This window comes from Phyllobates terribilis, unplaced genomic scaffold (assembly GCF_046119375.1).
Source record: "Phyllobates terribilis strain yellow unplaced genomic scaffold, ASM4611937v1 Scaffold_88__1_contigs__length_6355796, whole genome shotgun sequence".
In the NCBI taxonomy this organism is placed as follows: Eukaryota; Metazoa; Chordata; class Amphibia; order Anura; family Dendrobatidae; genus Phyllobates; species Phyllobates terribilis.
In genome coordinates this window covers 5,244,057-5,262,565 of record NW_027362848.1, presented here as the reverse complement: position 1 = coordinate 5,262,565, position 18,509 = coordinate 5,244,057, and the positions used below count along the sequence as shown (strand labels likewise).

General features: G+C 41.5%; 1 protein-coding gene across 1 annotated transcript in view; it reads left to right on the top strand.

The window, feature by feature from the left end:
• LOC141197822 (uncharacterized) overlaps positions 1–8,104 on the top strand; it is a 29,071-nt gene extending 20,967 nt beyond the window's left edge. Inside the window, exon 7 of the mRNA XM_073662899.1 lies at positions 6,567–8,104. Within this exon, the coding sequence (XP_073519000.1) occupies positions 6,567–7,762 (1,196 nt within the window). The 3' untranslated portion in view covers positions 7,763–8,104. The remainder of the gene's footprint in view (positions 1–6,566) is intronic.
• Positions 8,105–18,509: the final 10,405 nt, after the last annotated feature.

The following is an 18,509-nucleotide window of genomic DNA, read 5'->3' as shown; positions in this document are numbered from 1 at the left end:
GACCTCTGACGGGACAGTTCATGACATAGGTCCGAGAGTGAGGGAGCTTGGGTGCCACCGGATTCCATGGCCCGAGCAAACTGTAACGGGTCTGGGAGGCGGAACCTCTGAGCAACTATACAAGGCGGCGGTCCTTGTAAGGAAGCGGGTGGCTCCTGGGGAAGACGGACAGGTAGTCACGGCAAGTGACAGGGACAGTCTCTGGGTAGAAGGGCAGGTAGTCACGGCAAGTGACAGGGACAGTCTCTGGGTAGAAGGACAGGTACTCACGGCAAGTGACAGGGACAGTCTCTGGGTAGAAGGACAGCAGGCAGGTGACTGGTGAGCGCTCCCAGGTGAGCGGGCGAGTGTCTCTGGACAGGCAGGTGGTCACGGCAAGTGACAGCGTAGCCTCCAGGTAGGCTGGCAGGCAGGTAGCAGGTGAGCGCTCCCAGGTGAGCAGACAAGAGTCTCTGGACAGGCAGGTGGTCACGGCAAGTGACGGCGGAGCCTCCAGGTAGGCTAGCAGGCAGGTAGCAGATGAGCGCTCCCAGGTGTCGGAAGGCAGACCGTCGGACCGCAGGCTTGCAAGCAGGTAAACGGATATCTGGCAGGTATCAAGCAGGAATCTGGCAGGTGACTGGCAGGTAACAGGCAGGAATCTGGCAGGTGACTGGCAGGTAACAGGCAGGAATCTGGCAGGTGACTGGCAGGTAACAGGCAGGAATCTGGCAGGTGACTGGCAGGTAACTGGAAACGGGACCTGAGGGCTGAAGCAGAGTGAAGGCTTTGCAATAACATTGCTCGGGCACCTCCATTTTGGAGGAGGTGCCTTATATATGGTGAAGTCCTCCGGCCATTGGCCGGGGACTCCTTAGGACGGCGCGCGCGGCCCCTTTAAGAGAGGGGGAGCGCGCGCGCGCCCTAAGCACCGTGGCCTGGAAGCAGCGCGCGCTTCCAGCAGAGCGGGAGGAAGACGCCGGGCACAGAGCGGAGAGGTGAGGGGAACAGCGTCCCTGCCTAGCAGGAGGCAGGGACGCCGACGCTACACAGATGATGGACCTGAGTGGGGACTTGTTTTTTGTGAGATGAGTAGAAGTTTTTATTGGTATTATTTCACCTACGTAACATTTTTTGGTGGCTTTTTATTCCGTAATTTGGAGACAGAATGAACAAACAGTTGAACACCACGCTCTACTGGTTCATCCTATGAGGTTTTCTATTAGAATGTGAACTGTTATTGTCCTGGTGAATAATGATGGCTAACATAAGGCAAAATAAAAAAAAATCACAGAAAAAGATACAGCCTTACCAACACCAAATCATATAACAAATGCACTGGCAGGATGCCGCTGACCCCCATGATAAAGGGGGGGGGGGGCAGCGCAGGTGCAAAATACTGAGGGAGCAACCACTCACAAACCTACCAATTCATGGAGAGGGTGATTACTTAGTATTAAAGATCATAGAATCATAGAATCATAGAATGGCAGAGTTGGAAGGGACCTCCTGGGTCATCTGGTCCAACCCCCTGCTCAAAGCAGGATTCACTAAATCATCTCAGACAGATGTCTGTCCAGCCTCTGTTTGAAGACGTCCATTGAAGGGGAACTCACCACCTCTCGTGGCAGCCTGTTCCACTCATTAATCACCCTAACTGTCAAAAAGTTTTTTCTAATATCTAATCTGTGTCTCCTCCCATTTAGTTTCATCCCGTTGCTTCTAGTCTTTCCTTGTGCAAATGAGAATAAAGATGATCCTTCTACAATGTGACAGCCCTTGACATATTTGTAGACAGCTATTAAGTCTCCTCTCAGTCTTCTTTTTTGCAAGCTAAACATTCCCAAATCCTGCAACCGTTCCTCATAGGACATGGTTTGCAGACCAGTCACCATTTTGGTCGCTCTTCTCTGAACTTGTTCCAGTTTGTCTATGTCTTTTTTAAAATGTGGTGCCCAAAACTGTACACAGTATTCCAGATGAGGTCTGACCAAAGAGGAGTAAAGACCGATAATGACTTCACGTGATCTAGACTGTATGCTTCTGTTAATACATCCCAGAATTGTATTTGCCTTTTTTGCTGCTGCATCACACTGTTGACTCATGTTCAGTCTATGATCTATTAGTATACCTAAGTCTTTTTCACATGTACTGTTGCTTAGCTCTATTCCTCCCATTCTGTATATGCTTTTTTTATTTTTATTGCCCAGATGTAGTACTTTGCATTTTTCCCTGTTAAAAACCATTCTGTTGGTTGCTGCCCACTGCTCCAGTTTATTTAGGTCTTTTTGAATCCTCTCTCTCTCTTCTCTAGTATTAGCTATCCCTCCTAGCTTTGTGTCATCAGCAAATTTAATCAGTTTACCCTCAATTCCTTCATCTAAATCATTGATGAAGATGTTGAACAATACAGGTCCCAGGACAGAGCCCTGTGGTATCCCACTTGAGACATTCATCCAGCTGGATGTGAAGCCATTTACAACCACCCTTTGAGTCCGATCACTAAGCCAGTTATGAATCCACCTAACAGTTGCCTGGTCCATTGCATACTTGGTCATTTTTTCAATAAGGATGGTGTGAGATACTTTGTCAAATGCTTTGCTGAAGTCAAGATATACTATATCTACAGCATTTCCCTGATCCACCCAGTCAGTGATTCTGTCATAGAAGGAAATTAAGTTAGTCTGACATGACTTGTTAGTTACAAACCCATGCTGACTCTGGTTAATCACTTCATTCTTATCCAGGTACTTACATACATGATGTTTAATAATTTGTTCAAAGATCTTTCCTGGTATAGAAGTCAGACTCACCGGCCTATAGTTCCCTGGGTCCACCTTCTTCCCCTTTTTGAAGATAGGAACAACATTTGCTCTTCTCCAGTCTTCTGGGACTTCTCCTGTTCTCCAAGAATTTTCAAAGATTATGGAGAGTGGTTCTAAAATTTCTTCTACGATCTCCTTCAGTACTCTGGGGTGTAATTCATCTGGACCTGGAGACTTGAACTCATTTATGTTAGCTAAATATTCCCTCACAATCTTTCTGTTTACAGATAACTTTGATTCCTCTATTCCTTTAAAAGGACAGTGAAGATCAGTTGATGTTACATTTTCTTTCTGAGAGAAAACAGATGCAAAATAGGAATTAAAAAGTTCGGCCTTCTCAACATCCTCTCTTACCATTTCTCCATTTTCATCCTGTAAAAATCCTATAGCATCTTTGACTTTTCTTTTACTTTTGACATACCCCCAAAATCCTTTTTTATTGCTTTTGACATCTCTTGCAAGCCTTAATTCATTGTCAGCTTTAGCTAACCTGATACGTGCCCTGCAGGATCTGCAGACTGCATTATAATCTTCTTTAGATATGCCTCCCTCTTTCCATTTAATAAACATTTCTTTCTTTCTTTTTAGCATGTGTTTAAGTTCTGTGTTCATCCATCCTGGTTTCCTTAAATGCTTCCCATTCTTCCTACTTTTCGGGATTGTTAACGATTGTGCTTTGAGAATCTCATTTTTAAAAATTTCCCATCCTTCCTGGACATTTTTGTCCTTAAGGACATCCAGCCATTGGATCCCTCCTATTCTCTTTCTGAGTCTCTTAAAATCTGCCTTTCTAAAATCTAACCTTGAAGTTTGAGTCTTCACATGTCTTCCTCCTCTAGTTATCCAAAATTCTATAATAGCATGATCGCTGCCTCCTAGGGTCCCAGCCACCTTTACCTCCTCAACCATTTCCTCCCTGTTTATAAGGATTAGATCCAAAGTAGCAGATCCCCTTGTTTTCTCCCCTACCTTTTGGAAGATAAAGTTGTCAGAAAGAGAGGATAAGAATTTGCTTGACCTGTTAGTTTTACTTGAGAGAGATTCCCAACAAATGTCTGGATAGTTGAAATCTCCCATGACCACTACGTCATATTTTTTGGAGAACTTGGTCATTTGATACATAAAGAGTTCATCCATATCTTCAGCTTGCCCAGGTGGCCTGTAGTAAATGCCTACAATGGTGTCCTTTCCGTTGTTCTCTCCTTGTATTCTTACCCAAACAGTTTCCACAGAACTCCCAGTCTCTGAAGCTTCAATCTCTGTGCAGATATACGCTTTTCTAACATACAATGCGACACCTCCTCCTCGTTTATCAATTCTGTTTCTTGCAAATAAGTTGTATCCTTTTAGCCTTTTATTCCAATCATGTGTATCGTCCCACCAAGTTTCAGTGATTCCAATGACATCATATTCCTTTTCCTGCATTAGTAGTTCCAATTCTCCTTGTTTGTTGCCCATGCTTTGTGCATTTGTATAAAAACATTTTAGTTTGTGATTGGTTTCTCTTCCTCCCATATTTTTATTTAGATTTTTTTGTCTTTGTTCTTCCTTTCCACTTCCAGTAGCAGAGATCTCAATAGTATTTGTCAGCTGTATGGCTTTTTCTGGACTTTTGCTTCCCTTCCCACATTGTTCTAGTTTAAAGCTCTTCTGATGAGTGTAGCAAGGCGACTTCCAAATACATGTTTTCCAGTCTTCGTAAGGTGCACCCCATCTCTAGCAAGTAGTCCATCGTATAGGTAATTCATTCCGTGATCCAGAAATCCAAATCCTTGTTGACGGCACCATCGACGTAGCCAGTTGTTCACCTGTAGAATCTTATTCCACCTCATTGTTCCATGGCCATCCACTGGGAGGATGGATGAGAAGATCACCTGCGCTCCCAATTCTTTCACTTTCTTACCTAAGTCTTCAAAGTCACTGCAGATGGTTTCCAGGTCCTTTCTTGCGGTGTCATTTGTCCCCACATGTATTAGCAGGAATGGGTAGTGATCTGTAGGTCTGAAGAGTCTTGATATCCTGTCAGACACATCTTTAATTTTTGCTCCTGGAAGACAGCACATTTCTCTTGAGGTTATGTCTGGTCTGCAGATAGCGGCCTCTGATCCTCTTAACAGGGAATCCCCCATGACCACCACTCTTCGTTTTTTCTTCACAGCATTCTTCTTTCTCCATCCAGGAGGATTCTGAGGGCTTACAAGGTTGTTCATTGCTGGCAAAGTCTTATCTTGCTGTATTTCTTCAAGGTTCTCCTGCGTGAGAGCCTGGTACTGGTTCCTGAGCAGTATGGGTGCTGACTGCCTCTCGATCCTCCGGCTTCTGTGGGTCACATGCTTCCATTCCTCTGTTTCGTCAGGTGCAGTTCGAATTTCTTCTCTTTCTGAATCATGAAGAGATAATTCTGCTCTGTCTAAGAACTCTTCACCTTCCTTAATGATTTTCAAGGTAGTTAACCTCTCTTCTAGATTTCGCAACTTTTCCTCCAACAGGGACACAAGCTTGCATTTCTGGCATGTGAAGTTTGGCTTTTCCACTGGCAAGTCTGTGAACATGTAGCAGGATATGCAGCTCACCAAATGGCTCCTGGACTCTTCCATGTTCTTACTGTTAATGTTCTGAAAACAGTGAAAAACGCCTCAAAAAGCGCGCGCCGTCAGGCGCGCGGTTTACCGATGTCCTCTTTTCAGCTCCAACAGCCAAAATCCAGTGTTCTTTGAGCTCGCGGAGACTCTTCACTTACCCCAAAATGCAGTGGAAATATGCAAATTATCTCCTCAGGACTCCTCCCCTGGTTTACCGATGTCCTCTTTTCAGCTCCAACAGCCAAAATCCAGTGTTCTTTGAGCTCGCGGAGACTCTTCACTTACCCCAAAATGCAGTGGAAATATGCAAATTATCTCCTCAGGACTCCTCCCCTGGTTTTGCACACAGATGAGGCTAGCATAGGACGCCAGTCACACAGGCAGGTTTGATGCACAGTGTCTGGCTTAGCCTATATGCAAATTGCCTCTTCAGAGAAAAAGAGGACTTGGACTCTATAGCGCCACCTATTGGAAGCAGCAATCCTTCAAGTCACAATCAACCCTTTAACAAGACATGCAATATGACTTAAGATAGAAGCCAAATCAGAATCTCAGTTTGCAGACACGGTGTTTCGGGCTGTTGGCCCTCGTCAGTGCAAAGTATGAGAACTGATTTGGCTAGGTGAGAGGCTCTGGACTGAGGTCTAAGGGGTAATGTTTCTCCTTGTGGAGAGTGAGATACCACCTCTGACACGTCAAGGTAAGGAGGCTTATTCACCAAGCAATGCTCTTCTGGGAAATGTAATATGCAAATTGCCTCTTCAGAGAAAAAGAGGACTTGAACTCTATAGCGCCACCTATTGGTAGCAGCAATTCTACAAGTCGCTATCAACCCTTTAACGAGTCATGCAATATGACTTAGGATAAAAGCCAAATCAGAATCTCAATTTGCAGACGCGGAGTTTCGGGCTGTTGGCCCTCGTCAGTGCAAAGTATGAGAACTGATTTGGATAGATGAGAGTCTCTGGACTGAGGTCTAAGGGGTAACATTTCTCCTTGTGGAGAGTGACTAGTGATGTTGCCCATACTATTAGATCAGGAGGGCTGCCTAGCACTATATAAGTGCACCCCACATAGACAGACACTCGAGTACACCCAAGAAACACTAAAATACTAGTGCATTTGTTATCAGATTTAGTGTTAGTAAGGCTGATTTTTTTCTTGGTTTTATTCTTGGCAGATGACTGTACCAGGAGATCAGAGGAACAGCTGACATCTTCAATTTTTAAATCAGATGACCTTGAGATCACACAGGATACAATTGAAGTGAATGCCATTTCTCCAGATATACCATCATCCCTTCACAGCAAAGATCTGTCATCTGATCCTTTGAAACAGATCCTGTCTTCTGATTCATTACCGACTACTAAGGAAAATCAAAGTCACAAAATAAGCATTAAAAAACAAATTGCTCCTAAAGCAAAGAAGCCATTTTTCTGTTCAGAATATGGAAATAGTTTTTTCCTTGAAAAGTCTTTTCTTAAACATCAAAACATTCGCACAGCAGAGAATAGATTTTTTTGTTTGAAGTGTGGGAAATGTTTTAACCAGAAATCAAATCTTGTTAATCACCAGAGAAGTCACAAAGAGGAGAAGCCATTTTCTTGTTCAGAATGTGGAAAATGTTTTACAGATAATTCAAGTTTAATCAGACATCAGAGAACTCACACAGGGGAGAAGCCATTTTCCTGTTCAGAATGTGGGAAATGTTTTAAACAGAAAGTGCATCTTGATAACCATCAGACAACTCACACAGGAGAGAAGCCATTTTTTTGTTCAGAATGTGAAAAATGTTTTACAGATAATTCAAGTTTAATCAGACATCAGAGAACTCACACAGGGGAGAAGCATTGTTCCTGTTCAGAATGTGGAAAATGTTTTATCCAGAAATCAGCTTTGGTTAATCACCAGAGAACTCATACAGGAGTGAAGCCTTTTTCCTGTTCAGAATGTGGGAAATGTTTTAGCCAGAAATCAGATTTGGTTAAGCACCAGAGAACTCACACAGGAGAGAAGCCTTTTTCCTGTTCAGAATGTGGGAAATGTTTTAGCCAGAAATCAGATTTGGTTAGTCACCAGAGAACTCACACAGGGGAGAAGCCTTTTTCCTGTTCAGAATGTGGGAATTGTTACAACCAGAAAACAAATCTTGTTAATCACCAGAGAAGTCACACAGGGGAGAAGCCTTTTTCTTGTTCAGAATGTGGAAAATGTTTTACAAATAAATCAAGTTTAATCAGACATCAGAGAACTCACACAGGGGAGAAGCCTTTTTCTTGTTCAGAATGTGGAAAATGTTTTAAATTGAAATCACGTTTTATCAGACACCGGAGAACTCACACAGGGGAGAAGTCTTTTTCCTGTTTCGAATGTTGAAAATGTTTTAGCCAGAAATCAGATTTGGTTAAGCACCAGAGAATTCACACAGAGGAGAAGCCTTTTTCCTGTTCAGAATGTGGAAAATGTTTTGTGAAGAAATCATCACTTCTTAGTCACCAGAGAACTCACACAGGGGAGAAGCCTTTTTCATGTTCTTAATGTGGGAAATGTTTTACACGGAAATCAACTCTTATTAAACTTCAGAGAACTCACACAGGGGAGAAGCCTTTTTCATTTTTAACCGAAAATTGTATCTTAAAGGGTTTGTCCACTACTAGGACAACTATTTCTCTTTCCTCAAGGTTGGCCTTGTTAAAATAAAAACACTCATATACAGGTCCTGTTCTGGCACTGTTCCATTGGTGCCACAACTTGCGTTCCCGGGGCTCACATAAGGATAGGGCATCAATGTATTATCGTCTGGGGTCCCGCACGCGCCTCCCCTGACGATCAGCTGTTAACTGTACCGGCGGCGGCTGCCGCCGGCTGGAAGTCCTTACCTGCGGTGCTTGGCCATCAAGTTGTAGTGGCCGCCGCTTGTAACTGCACATCAGCCTCCCGTTCAATTGAATGGAAGGCGGATGCAAAGTACCCCGTGGCGGCCACTACAGATGGACGGCTAAGCAGCACAGGTAAGGACTTCTGGAGGGTGGTAGCCGCTGCCGGCACCGATAACAGCTGATCAGCGGGGGTGCCGCGTGCAATGACTCATCCTCAAAATGAAATGTATAAAATATGTAGAAGATTTCATATATGTTGCAAGCCATATCAGATGATTCAAAAGTCAATTTCTTCAGAAAGAGTTAAAAATTCAAAACTATGACTTCTCTCTAAAAAACAAAATGGCCGAAATAAACAGACGGAGGCAGGTGAGACGACCAGGTCACAGTGACATCCTGGAATGTAGACTGAAGAACAGGCAATGTCTTTTCTAAATAGAGCTTTTCTGGAGATTTTTGACAAGAGACATAATTGGTTTAGGGAGTGGCTAAGGAAAAAGTGTAATTATATGTTGTATAAAAGTGTTACAATGTATCATTAGTTATTTATTATTTTATACAGTAAAATTGTGAAGTTATATAGATTTTGGTAGATTTATATATATATACACTTATATACAGTAGAGATTGTATATAATTGTATTTATATAAATTTATAGTAATAATTAAAAATGAATTAATAAACTAGAACGTCATATATAAATTAAAGCAGCAATATTTTGGATTGCATTAGAATCAATATAAGATATTTAAATAATTATGTTTCTGTATGAATTTGATATTTAATTTTATCTTTTATGTATCCTTAGAGTTTTCATTCCAAAGCAGGATTTGATCAAACAACTCTAAAATTGATTTATTTCTTTATTCACACAGGAAGTAGGAAAAAATTGCATGATTTTATGTGTATAACATTTTAAAATAATAACATAACTAGTTGAACTATATTATGTGTAACACTTATTAATTAGATCTTTTGTGCTGCTAATATTTTTTGTGCATGAATTATTTGTGCTTTATAACTAAAGTAACTTTACAGTATGACGTGTGTGACAGCTGCAGCCTTTGAACTTTGAGCAAATAATATGGATTTCCATTCATCCTATTTTTAGTTGGTGTAATTTAAACCTGGTAGCCAGTAAAAAAAAAGAATCTAAGACATCTCTATTTTTGCAAGTCGAGCGCAATTTTTTTTTTTTTCAAGTGTCCTAAATTTCAGAAAAATATTGTATTATATCATATGTACTCAGGGAATATTCAAAGAAATATTAAGATATTACATTTAATAGTTTACAATGTGCATTGATAATTAGGATACTAAAAAATTGGGTTAAATATATACACTACAGACCAAAAGTTTGGACACACCTTCTCATTTAAAGATTTTTCTGTATTTTCATGACTATGAAAATTGTATATTCACACTGAAGGCATAAAAACCATGAATTAACACATGTGGAATTATATACTTAACAAAAAAGTGTGAAACAACTGAAAATATGTCTTATATTCTAGATTCTTCAAAGTAGCCACCTTTTGCTTTGATGACTGCTTTGCACACTCTTGGCATTCTCTTGATGAGCTTCAAGAGGTAGTCACCGGAAATGGTTTTCTCTTCACAGGTGTGCCCTGTCAGGTTTAATAAGTTGGATTTCTTGCCTTATAAATGGGGTTGGGACCATCAGTTGTGTTGTGCAGAAGTCAGGTGGATACACAGCTGATAGTACTACTGAATAGATTGTTAGAATTTGTATTATGGCAAGAAAAAAGCAGCTAAGTAAAGAAAAACGAGTGGCCATCATTACTTTAAGAAATGAAGGTCAGTCAGTGCGAAAAATTGGGAAAACTTTGAAAGTGTCCCCAAGTGCAGTTGCAAAAACCATCAAGCGCTACAAAGAAACTGGCTCACATGAGGACCGCCCCAGGAAAGGAAGACCAAGAGTCACCTCTGCTTCTGAGGATAAGTTTATCCGAGTCACCAGCCTCAGAAATCGCAGGTTAACAGCAGCTCAGATTAGAGACCAGGTCAATGCCACACAGAGTTCTAGCAGCAGACACATCTCTTCAACAACTGTTAAGAGGAGACTTTGTGCAGCAGGCTTTCATGGTAAAATAGCTGCTAGGAAACCACTGCTAAGGACAGGCAACAAGCAGAAGAGACTTGTTTGGGCTAAAGAACTCAAGGAATGGATATTAGACCAGTGGAAATCTGTGCTTTGGTCTGATGAGTCCAAATTTGAGATCTTTGGTTCCAACCTCTGTGTCTTTGTACGACACAGTAAAGGGTGAACGGATGGACTCTACACGCCTGGTTCCCACCGTGAAGAATGGAGGAGGAGGTGTGATGGTGTGGGGGTGCTTTGCTGGTGACACTGTTGGGGATTTATTCAAAATTGAAGGCATACGAAACCAGCATGGCTACCACAGCATCTTGCAGCGTCATGCTATTCCATCCGGTTTGCGTTTAGTTGGACCATCATTTATTTTTCAACAGGACAATGACCCCAAACACACCATCAGGCTGTGAGTGATGGGGTGCTATGCCAGATGACCTGGCCTCCACAGTCACCAGACCTGAACCCAATCGAGATGGTTTGGGGTGAGCTGGACCGCCAAGTGAAGGCAAAAGGGCCAACAAGTGCTAAGCATCTCTGGGAACTCCTTCAAGATTGTTGGAAGACCATTTCCGGTGACTACCTCTTGAAGCTCATCAAGAGAATGCCAAGAGTGTGCAAAGCAGTTATCAAAGCAAAAGGTGGCTACTTTGAAGAACCTAGAATATAAGACATATTTCCAGTTGTTTCACACTTTCTTGTTAAGTATATAATTCCACATGTGTTAATTCATAGTTTTGATGCCTTCAGTGTGAATGTACAATTTTCATAGTCATGAAAATACAGAAAAATCTTTAAATGAGGTGTGTCCAAACTTTTGGTCTGTACTGTATATATATTCATACCTTTGTATGTGGAATGTATAGTTCAACAAATTTGTGAATGTTAGAGTGAAATAGCAGCTTCTCATTTACTTCATCTAAGTGTGATTTGTGTGACAGAGGCCTCATTTCATGTATGTTTGAAAAAAAATGTTTCTTTATGTGAAGGTACACAAATATATTTAATTCTGAGAAAATTATGATACATAAATAAGTATTATCTACATAATATATGTATACATTTCTATATTTCTTTAGTAATTATTTCTTGATTTAGCTAATAGTGGATAAGGGCAACCACACATCAAAATGGTTTACAAAGCAAATTTACATTTAGAATAATTTTTCCACATGATAATTTTATAGTATTCAAGGTTATTATTTTTTAATGGTTACCTAAATAGGTACACACCTCTTCAGACAAATATATGCTACACATTGATATGAAATTTATGCAAAATATTTATAGAAGAATAATTATTTTTAATTTAGTTCTGATATATAAATTATTTTATAAAATAATAATTTTTGGCATTAAGGAGGGAAATGTATTTTTGATCCTGATTACATAATCACATTTGATCGATACTTATTTTTCACACATTTTTAATAAAGGAAAAATAGTAATAAGGTACAATGGTATAACAAAGAAGGGGTTATATGCAAAGTTGCATAATTTAATCATTTTTGGTAATACAATGTTATGACAAATATGAAATCATCCAGATAATTGAAATCTTAGAGTATTTTTATGGAGAATATAATTACTCTGCATTTGTAATTAACATAAAAAGGCATTATTATTATTATTATTTTTAGTCTTAATTTTAATCTTCATTTTTAAATTTTATTCTTACTTATTTTCCATTTTTCATTTTTAATTCTCATTTTTTTTATTTTATTTCAGCTCCATATCTCAATTGAGAAAGCACATTAATATTTAATAAAGTAATGTCTAGTACAAGAATATTGCTTCATTAAATACAATGATATGGTTCCAATATAAGAAGAAAAAATGTTTCAATTTTCTGAGTAAACACAACAAGTCATTCTTTCATTCCTTCATTCTTATATTTATTCATTTTGGTTCAGGAGTATACATTCTTTGGTATTATTGGTTTAATAAAGATATAGACACTTGTTGTTTCAAAACACACTGACACCTATGGGTTGGAAAAGGTAATTACACAAAAATATTCTATCACATGAAGAACTTGATTAATAATGAATTACTATCTATTATTGTTTTATTATTCCTAACATAATTAATTTTAATATTTTGATAATAATTAGATGGATATTATTGATTGCTATGGTACGCTGTGATATTATAGGTTAGGAAAATTGCCAGATTTGGTATCAGATTAGGGAATGAAGACTTCAATCAAGACATCGCAATTATGAATTCTATCTTAATAAAGACTTTCATATTTAAAAATCATAGAGAAGAGGGAATATTCATTCTCTTCAGCAGTGGGCATGGAGGAGCGCTGAGCCGCGGCTCCTGTCAGTGCCCGCTGCTAAAGAGGAAGCATATTCACGCTTCTTCACGCACATAGTCCCGGCGTGGAGAGGAGTGAATGTGCCGGCAGCAGCTCACCTCAGCAACTGAGAGCGCGCGCTGCTCAGATGCCGACATGAGCTGCTGCAGACAGGACTCAGCGATGGAGCAGAGGTGAGGAAGGAAGGTGAGTATAAGTGTTTATTGTTTTATGTGTGCAGTGATTGGGGATTGAGGAGGCCACACATACCAGGATACTTGCATTGAGGAGGCCACACATACCAGGATTGGGGGATTGAGGAGGCCACACTTACCAGGATTGGGGGATTGAGGAGGCCACACATACCAGGATTGGGGATTGAGGAGGCCACACATACCAGGGATTGTGGGGGCCACACATACCAGGGATTGTGGGATTGAGGGGGCCACACATACCAGGATGGGGAAATTTACCAGTAGCTGCTGCATTTCCCATCCTAGGCTTATACTCAAGTCAATAGGTTTTCCCATTTTTATGTGGTAAAATTAGGGGCCTCGGCTTATTTTCGGGTCGGCTTATTTAAAATATACAGTATTTTAAAATCAGTGAGTACGTGGTGCCCATAATACTGCAGGACTGTGGCATTATACTATATGGGCTGCATTTTACCCTATGGGGTGTGTAATATACTGTATGGAGGACTATGGGCAGTGCATTATATTCTATGGAGGACAATATGAAGTTCATTATACTATATGGAGGATTATGGGGGGTACATTATACTATATGGGGGGAGCATTATACTATATGGAAGATTATGGGGGAGCCTTATACTATATGGAGGATTATGGGGGCACATTATACTATATGGAAGATTATCGGTGGTGTATTATACTATATGGAAGGCTATGTTGGGCCATTATAATATTTGAGGGCTATGTGGGGGGCCGTTATACTGTATGAAAGCAATTATACAGTGTGAAGGTGTGTGTGGGGTCCATTATACTGTTTGGAGGGCTGTGTGGGGGCCATGAGAGTGTATGGAGGCTAATGTGGAGGAATGCACCATGGGGGTATCATACTGTGTTTGGGGGGCACTTTTGTTGGCATCATACTTTATGGGGCAATGAAAGAGAAGGAATCTACAACTTCAAAAGGAGGAAAATTACTATGGAAAGTTATGAGATCTGCTCTTCTGTGACACAGACAAATATTTATTTTTTTTTGGGGGGGGGGGGCCCAATTAGAGCTTCTGCTATGGGGCCCCATGACTTCTATGTACGCCCCTGCATTCACATCACTGATAACCACGACTACAGAGGACGATGATCCTATATGAACTGGGTTGTGTTCAAGTTTTCATCACGTTCCAGTGGTTTCCTATCACCTGAAAGCTGCTGAATAATGAAGGAGTGTCAGAAAGCTGCCAGCCTGACATATGTGTCCTGTACATTAAGGACTGAGTACTGGTTATGGTGCTATATAAAGCTGGGAAGTGTCAAGCTAACCCTTGCTTTACTGACCAAAGATGTCACATCTGTTCCAAAAGTGACACGAGACCAGTGTGGACACACGGAAGATTCCAGAATATCCAACGTAAGTCCAGGTGACACTGCACAGATATTAAAGCTACATTTCATCCATGGACTTTGTTTTCTTATCAATTGACACACATGATCTTTCTAATAAAGAGTACAGTTTATGGACTGAACAATAATGAATACAATTATGGACTGTACAATAGCTACACGCTATAATTTATTTCAGAGGAGTTTTCATCTAAAGACTGTATTATAAAAGAACCAAGAAGAAGACGAGACGAAGACCCGATGACATCAGATGATGACGATTGGACCTGTGATTGCTTCAATTTAGATTTAGGGAAGTATCATTATACATGTTAAATGAATATTAGTCACGGCTTACCATAACATGAATTCACATCATTATGCTATTGAATACATATAACAATAAACTGATATTGATATTAATATTATTATTATGGACATTAAATTATATTGTCAAGGAAGAAGAAAAGAAAATGATCCTGTTATCCTAATGATGAACCTATCTACTTTGAGGATTTCAGTTGATGTCTGTCATCCTCTAAAAGGGGGAATTGTTAAATATTAATTACTGATATTCATTTTATTCTGAATTCTGTACCATATACTGCATAAAAATGCATCAGCCATCGTGCTAGGGTTTCTAGATGACATGTGCTATTTGTGTATTTTTAGTTCAGTGCCATATGCAGAAGAACAGGTGTTATATGACCAGCTATAAAAGCCCATGTTAGAGACAAGTGGGGCTCTTGCCATTTCACAGGACACAGGACGAGAATCTATGTGTGAAGAAAACAGCTGCTGATGTAGGCCCAAAAAGACATGTTCTTTACCCGGACACATGGTGTCATCCGGACACAGTGGTGGACACAGGCAGACGCAATCTACTATCCAGGATCCCAGGGAAAGATGGGTGACTCTCAACAATAAAGCTAATTATGGACAAATGGACAATCACTTTGTAACTAACTTTTATGTAACTATTTCAATCATTCTTTTTAATGGACAATCCGAGAATAAATCAATACATTTTTTTCATAAGAATATCGTGATATAGTTTTTGATCAATCGCATCTAATAAGAAGTCCTCAATAGAAAATTATACGGAAATAAGTATTTTTTTACAGATTACCGTCAGAACTGGGGTGAGTATATAATTTAAATGATTAAAGAATGTGTCTGTTGTATTTCAAATAAAGTGTTTACTCTGTGTGTTTATTTAACTCTTTACTTTAATTAGGTTTGGTCATGAAATGGTCTGTTTGACACCTTGTCATCACCAAACAAGAGCTAGGTGCCAGCTAATTCCATTCCAATCTTCATTAGCATTTCTATTCATGTAGTTTCTGGGGCAGCTTCGAGCTGCTATTTTTAGCCTGGGAAGGTGCTATTTGCAAACATGGTCCCTGGCTATTATTAACAGCTCACAGCTGTTACGTTAGCCGCTACGTCACCACGAACAGCAAGAAGCAGCGCTGTGGATGCAGCATATTCTTGCTGCGTCCAAAACGAGGTGTTCTAATGCCGCATTTTTGTTGTCGGTACATGTGAATCCACCACATACAATAACACTTCAATCGGTCAAAATCTGCAGCGTAGACCAGTGTCAAATCAAAAATGGCATCAGTGTAAACAAAGCAAAAAAGTGGGCACCCACCTGTACTATTACAGATGATTGTCCACATGCATGCTGAGAATAGCATAAACAAAGGAGGAGAAAGAACTCAGCAAATATTGCAAGAAATATTTATTTAGTTATACACAATAAAAGGGTACAAATAGAAATTAAGACAATGAGGTAGTGTCAGATGATAAAGTGCTTTCAAGTAGGGTAGATGTAATATATTTAAAATGAATCCACGAGACTGCAAAATTGCACATTGCCCAAAGAAATAATTTAATTATAGGTAATAGTAAATTGAAATAAATAAACTGGGACAAAAATCACAGGATTTTCATGATTCACATAATCTCACTGAGATATAAATGGAACAAGATGAAGATGTTAAATGTTCTTAGTATATAGCTATATGCCCATCTCCATAACCAAAAATAAATCAAACCAGCGAGATAATTACCTGACAGGAAAGCACAGCAGAGGGGGAGGTAGAAAGATAATGAGGGTGATGGCCCAACGTACATTTCGCGGCGTTCCAAGCCGCTTTCTCAAGGGCAAAAAGTCATCATAGTGACCCAGAAAGTATATATACGTCTATCCCCATGGAGCCTGGAATGCAGACAGCTGGTCGGCGGGGCACACACCCGGAAGTGGCCAGCTAAGCCGGGGGCGTGCTCCACGGACCACGTGACATGGGGTCAAAGACACCAGGTACGGTGCATGCATGTGGCTGAGGGAGCACGCCGTGCGCGCACCCTGGCCATCACACCGCCAAACTGCACATGCACCGGAATTAATTCTGACACAGGCGCAGGGCGGCCCTCAGATGACCAGGCGCGTGCGCGCCACGATCCCCACCGCGGGCACGCACTCAGCCATGTCAGAAAGCAGTGTAACAGCTCATTCTGGAGAAGTTGGGATCACATAACGGAGCAACAGTGAAACAAAAGGGGGGAAGGGGGAACTTAATAGTCAAAAATGGGGAGAAGGCCATAGAAAGTCACACATGTATAATAGCAGCAATCATAGATCTTTATAATCATATCTCCCGTCTGGACATGAGGTCAAATGTATATATCCGAATCTCGCTGGTCTCCAAACGTGAGCAGGGTCACAAGGACTTCATAAATATGGACTGGGAAGAGGAAGGAAAGAAAAATAAATAAAATGAAAACATTGGACTTAAAACCACATAAAAAAATAATTCCTCTTATAATCACCCAACCCACATGTGTTAATACAAACATGTGGGGATAAAGGTATACAAGTTAAGCTTACTGTTACAAAAATGAGGAAAAGATTAGCGACTCATTCAGGCCATTAGGTGTTACTGTGTTCAGGCGCATGATCCATTGTGACTCTTTCTGGGAAAGTCTCTTCCTGACATTGCACCCCCGAATCCCCATATGTATTACGTCAATACCCCGCACCATGAAGGAACAGGGATTGCAATTGTGGCGCCCCTGAGGGTTCGGTTGCCACAGACGTACTGCACCTCACCCAGAGGTGTGGTGTCTCCTTCTCTCAGGTAAGGAGGGAGTGCTGCCCGGAACCCCAACACCCGCATTCAACACTACACTACTCCAGGCCGGCTGGAAGGGCAAGATGCAATGTGTTTCCTGCTGAGCCCTGTCCCTGGCTGGGGTGGGGGGAACCAAAAGGTAGGGGGAACCAGTAGTGGGTGTGGGTGGAGGATGTAGAGTAGGGGAGCATCATTGTAGGAGGTCTATATATAGGGAAGCCATCTTAGGGTGGCAGGTCAGTAAGAGGAGGGAGTGAGAACAGTCAGGGAGTCAGGGAGCCGAGTCTCTTCAGGAGCTCTGATCCACAAGTGGGGCCTAGTGATAGAGGCCCAGGAGGGGAGCAGAGGAGTAAGGCTCCATTCTATAGAAGGGATCCCAGGGGGTACGGCGAGTGCAGGACGGCACCCGTTTGCCCCGAATCTGCCCAGAGTCAGAGGGATCAGGCCGCAAGAAGGGGACCGGCCCCTGGACCAGCCGTGTTGCTCCAGGTCTCGGCTTCTGACTTTTATAGTGCAGTTGCCACAGCCCCATCCTAGTCACCGTGAGGGTCAAGTAGGTCCGGGAACTCCAGTTGCCCAGAGGGACTTCAGAGCACCCGAGCGGGACTGTGAGTGGGGAAGCGCAGGGCAGGAGGGAGAGGACCCAGTGTGAAGTTGGTCAAGTAAAGGAACATAGGAAAGCGGTGTTCTGTTAAGCACTCCTGACGCATCTGAGGAAGAGCTGAATCCCTGGTCTGGTGAGCGCAGCGTGACGTGGGAGGCTGACACCCGTACAGTGTACCAGTGGAACTAACATAAGAACTGTGAGTAAAGACTCGGATGACTGCACTGCACTGCCTCCGTCAATTATTTCAGCTGCGCCATCTCTTCCTCTGCACTACAAGCCCCAGCATCACCACCCACCATCAAACTCCACACTGCCCCGGGGGCCCGCTCCACCTGTGGGGAGCAGAAACACCTCATCTGCCATTCCAACACCCCCGGAGGTCTGAAGCAGCGCTGGTAATCATTACCAGGTACCACAGGTGGCGTCACAAACTATTTACTTTGTTTATTTATTTTATCCAAGTTCCAATCCCCTTTTTCAAGAGTGACCCCAGGGTAAGGGGCCGGGAGCCAACCA